Genomic DNA, 4,627 nt, shown 5'->3' with positions numbered 1-4,627 from the left:
ATCATTAGCTTTAAATTAACCCTAATCTTGTTGGTTATCTTCAATTTGTGGGAATGAGCACTCGTCCTAATATTCTGTTTGCAGCAAATCTGTTAGAACAATACTTGTCCTCTCCATCTACAAGACATTCGTCTCAAGCTAAATGTGTTTTGAAGTACTTGAAGGGCACTGCAGATTTTGGACTTGTATATCGCCGTCAAGAAGACATATCTTCATCAACTTCTCTTTATCTTTTGGGTTATTCAGATGCTAATTGGGCAAGCTCTAACTTGTCCATGCGATCCACCAGTGGTAATTGCTTCTTTATCAATGGTTGTTTGGTATCTTGGGCTAGAAAGAAACAACACTGTATTGCAGTTTCTACTACAGAGTCTGAATATGTAGCTGCATCTTTAGCAGCTCGTGAATTGGTTTGTCTTCGACAATTGCTTACGAGTATTGGTCATTCTCCTTCCTCAAGCACTCCTCTTAGATGTGACAACCAAAGTGCTATTAGTCTGGCCAAGGACTACATGCAACATAGAAACTCCAAAGCATATTGTAGTTCATTATCACTATGTTCGACATGAAGTAAGGAAAGGAGCAATAATGGCAGAACATTGTCCAACTGATCAAATGATTGCAGACATTCTCACCAAAGGACTCCATGAAGCTCCGTTTACACTTTTGCGATCAGAACTTGGAGTTGAGGCGGCTTCTCTTTTTGGAGATTAGCACATCTCACATAATGTCAATTTTGTCTAGACTTGTACATAACCTATAGACTTTAGGACACTTCACATCATGCACATTTATTCTTTGTACTTTGTATATAGAAGCACATTGCACATGGACTTTAAGGTGGCATTGTACATTTATATGTAGGAGCTCGGGTTTTTCCCTTGTGCTTCCAAGGGTTTTTTTACTCACAATTGGAGACCTTTATTTGAGTGGGGGTGTTGGAGCTATATATAGCTAGCCCTAACTCACTCTAGGTCTTGCCTATATATATGTGACTTGTGACTAATATGATTCATTCTTGTGGAGCATATGTGGTGTCTCTTATCTCATCTCTCTCCCTCTCTCAACATCACTATCACTCAAAATATGTGCCACCCTTCCATTAATGCACGCCTTTAACCTAAATGCATTTGCTTCTTTGCAACCGGCATAGGCATCACTTGAGATCTTTCATAGGGTAGCCATATTGCCCTTATCATGATAGTCGCACATAGGCAATGGTAACCCATCATCATAGTCAACATATCCCTTCTTTGATCCACTCGGGTCAAGAGGGAATTCAACATCCTTTTCTACATCTTCAAATTCATTGTTGGCATCTTCAAAATACTCGTCATATTCATCCACATCTTCTTTAATATCTTCATGGAAAGGTTTGGTGAGAATAATTCTTAGGGTCATATTTTGGCCTTACAAAACTTCCAATGATCCTTGTTCCATTTGTCACCGCACGTGAAGCACAAAACCTTGGCCTTCAAATCATTAATATGATCTTCCTTGATAATCTTTCTCTTGTTAGATGCTTTTGTATCAACTTGCTTCCCATCACCATTTGGAGGAGGTCGAGGAAACGAGTTACTAAATCTAAAATTTTTCCTTCCACCTTCTCCACAGAAAATTTACCTAAAGTTGAATGTACGAGGACTCCTGTGATAAGAAACTCTACTTGAAGATTTGCCTAAAGTTAAAGTGCCAATATCAGCCAATTCATGCCTTGCTCCACTAGCATGTGTATACTTTGTTTGCCTTATAGATCTTCGCAGGCATGGCCTCCTTGATGGTTTCGGGCCTTTAAGAATCCACATCTACCTTGATGTTGTTTTGTAGCCCTTTGATAAATTTCCTCAATTTTTACTCCTCACTCAAGCATTCCACATGAAGTGAAAACTTCATGAACTTGTCCACACAATCCTTGACATTGCCTATTTGAGTGAGATTATCCCATTTCTCCACTATCCTTGATCTATTAAGGGATGAAACAAAGGTTCTCCTCATCTCATTCATCAAATATCCATGAGCATTCAAGTGCTGCCACTATGCATGGACATGACCTTCTAGATGCAAAGTAAGAAACAAAACCTTGTCCCTATCACTACGAGGACTTTGTTCAAAGTAAAGATCCATCTTTAAACTCCTCATTGGTTGAGCCTTCACCCTTGAAAACTTAGTAAAAGTCAACTTGTCCTTCACTCCCTTAAATTCATCTTCATCCACCTCAATGATGAACATGCGGTCTATGCTCAATCGGTCTAGCATGATTGCCCCCAAACTCATTGAAGTGATGAGGTCTACCATGATTAGGTTCCATCCATTAAAATGATGACCCATCTCATCAAAGTTATGACCACTCATGTGTGAAGGATGATGAGGTCTACCATGATTAGGTTCCATCCAATTAAAATGATGATCCATCTCATCAAAGTTATGACCACTCATGTGTGAAGGATGATGATACATCTCATCAAAGTGATGACCACTCATGTGTGGGTGATTTCAATTTTTATTCACCCTTCATTCTTTCAAGTTATGACCACTCATGTGTGAAGGATGATGATCCATCTCATCAAAGTGATGACCAATCATGTGTGGGTGATTCCAATTTCCATTCACCCTTGATTCTTCCAAAACTATGCCTTTACTCTTTTCCACATTTCTCCCTTGCAATGATGAAACCCCATTCATAGGACCATGCATAGGCATACCAGGCTTACTTGTTCCACCTTGATGCTTCAATGATGGAGGAATCTTTTCCTTTCCAATAATAGACCCATGATTCCCATCAACATGGTGCATACTAGCTCGAGGAGTATGCAATGTATTTGAAAGTTGAGGTCCCGTAAATGCTCCATAAGCTGGTGGCCCCATCGGTGGAAAATTGTTTGGTGCATATGGTTGCAACATAGGTCCACCGTAAACTTCTTTACCTTTATCCGTATCTTGCCTCAAGCTTGAGATTTCATCATGAAACTCCTTGCTCATAGAGTCAAGCTTTTTCACCATGAACTGAAATCTTTGGTCTAGCCTTTCTAAGCTATTTTAAAAATTAAAAATGTACTTAAAATATCACTAGCCTAGTGGGCTCACTAAGGCCCTAGCTAATGACAGTTCTCATATTTAATCTTATTAATAACAATGTTGGCTATACAAATTCAAATGTAGCATGATAAAACCAGTGTCATTCAAGGCTTATGGTAGCCTAGCTCAATACTATATGCGATGTCACCGGTGGCTAGATAGCTGAACAAACCCCCTCAATACCCCAAACCAAAGAGCGCGCACACCCAGCCACCTAGACAGAAAATGTGTACATGTACACAAACCAAGATGCTTTGGGAACATGTGAGCGTGCACAAACAAATCAGATTCGTACGGATGCAGCAAGAAGCTGTGGAAAAATGCGAAGACGTGAGGGGGAGGAATTAGCCCCACACAGCGTTTGAGTCTAGCAAAAGATATGAGCAATATTACATTAATTAGGCGTGTCGTCTCTAGTTCATTAGACGCCTTCTTCGAGGGACGCAAAAGGATTCACAAACGGGCATGGGATTAAGCTTGTGTGGTTCACATGTACTGTCTCTGCTGTAGTAGGCGCTAGAGTATTCTGATGATTAGAATTGAGAAATGAAGAGCTAGCTTTGGTCGTCGTCGTCAACAGATTAGTATAATTGCTGGTTACAAATTGTGCAGGAGGCACGATCAGGTGCCGGTGCGATCGCGGATCAATTACGGGTGGTATAAATGTTGAAGAGATGGGCCGGAAATATTGAGCAAAGGCAATGCAGACAGTTGATTAAAAATGTGGCCTGCCTCTCTGATTATTATTAATATTATTATGAATCAATGGGAAAGATGCTAAGTTGAGCTGCTGCATGTGAATGCTTTAGGCGCACGTGTGCGCGTCGATGTACGTGACGTCGAAACCTTCAGGGGTAACACCTTCAAGGCCAGGTAGCTCCTGCAAAATTATAGGCGAGATTTACGAATCAGAACTATTGAAAAATCCACTTAAAATCTTAGATAAATGTGCAGACCATGGCGAGCAGCTGTTTGCATGAGATTCGAACAATATATATTCACCATATTTACTGACCTCTTGTATTTGATGCCCTGGATGTTCTTTTCCGCCAAATATAGCGGTCCAAGTGCTCTGTGTAGCCCACTGGAATGCGCACAGACTGCTGGCAGAGCCTAGTGCTGCACCTTGCAAGTTCTCATGACGAGCACCGGCTTCCAAATTCTGGACTACCACAATTTGCTTCTCGCAATTACTCTTTAACAGCTCGATAAAGCGGTTCATATGCTCCACAATCTCAAGCGAGCCCTGGAGTAAAACGGACCGCATCTGGATTCGGTCATCATCGCCCAGCAGGCTGCCCGTGGGCACTGATTCCACCTTTTCTTGCAGGCTTCCTGCCAGCTCCAAGCCCCGTGCCACCACCCGCCTAAGCTCGTCTTCACAGGTCAACTCTTCCTGACGATCCATTATTCGAATACCTACTCTCAGTCTCTGACAGAAGACTGCCACAGGCGGCTACATGCATGCTGCATGGCCTGTGTGTCTAGAAGGAAGCCCTCACAAGTCAACACTGCTCACATGTCCAGAGACTCCAGACCGGCCACCCACTAG

General features: G+C 41.8%; 1 protein-coding gene across 1 annotated transcript; it reads right to left on the bottom strand.

Annotated features, from left to right (window-relative positions):
* Window positions 1-3,574: 3,574 nt before the first annotated feature.
* Window positions 3,575-4,358, bottom strand: LOC147625857 (uncharacterized). The gene is made up of 2 exons (XM_086817848.1): window positions 4,091-4,358; window positions 3,575-3,955 (listed from the first exon to the last, which is right to left on the bottom strand). The coding sequence occupies exons 1-2, from the start codon at window positions 4,340-4,342 to the stop codon at window positions 3,881-3,883; spliced, it is 327 nt and encodes a 108-aa protein (XP_086673974.1). The 5' UTR covers window positions 4,343-4,358; the 3' UTR covers window positions 3,575-3,880.
* Between the last annotated feature and the right edge of the window lie 269 nt (window positions 4,359-4,627).

The sequence above is a fragment of the Cibotium barometz genome, chromosome 23 (genome assembly GCF_041138505.1).
Source record: "Cibotium barometz isolate CiBa-2024 chromosome 23, ASM4113850v1, whole genome shotgun sequence".
Taxonomy (NCBI): Eukaryota; Viridiplantae; Streptophyta; class Polypodiopsida; order Cyatheales; family Cibotiaceae; genus Cibotium; species Cibotium barometz.
This window is presented reverse-complemented; position numbering and strand designations above follow the sequence as displayed.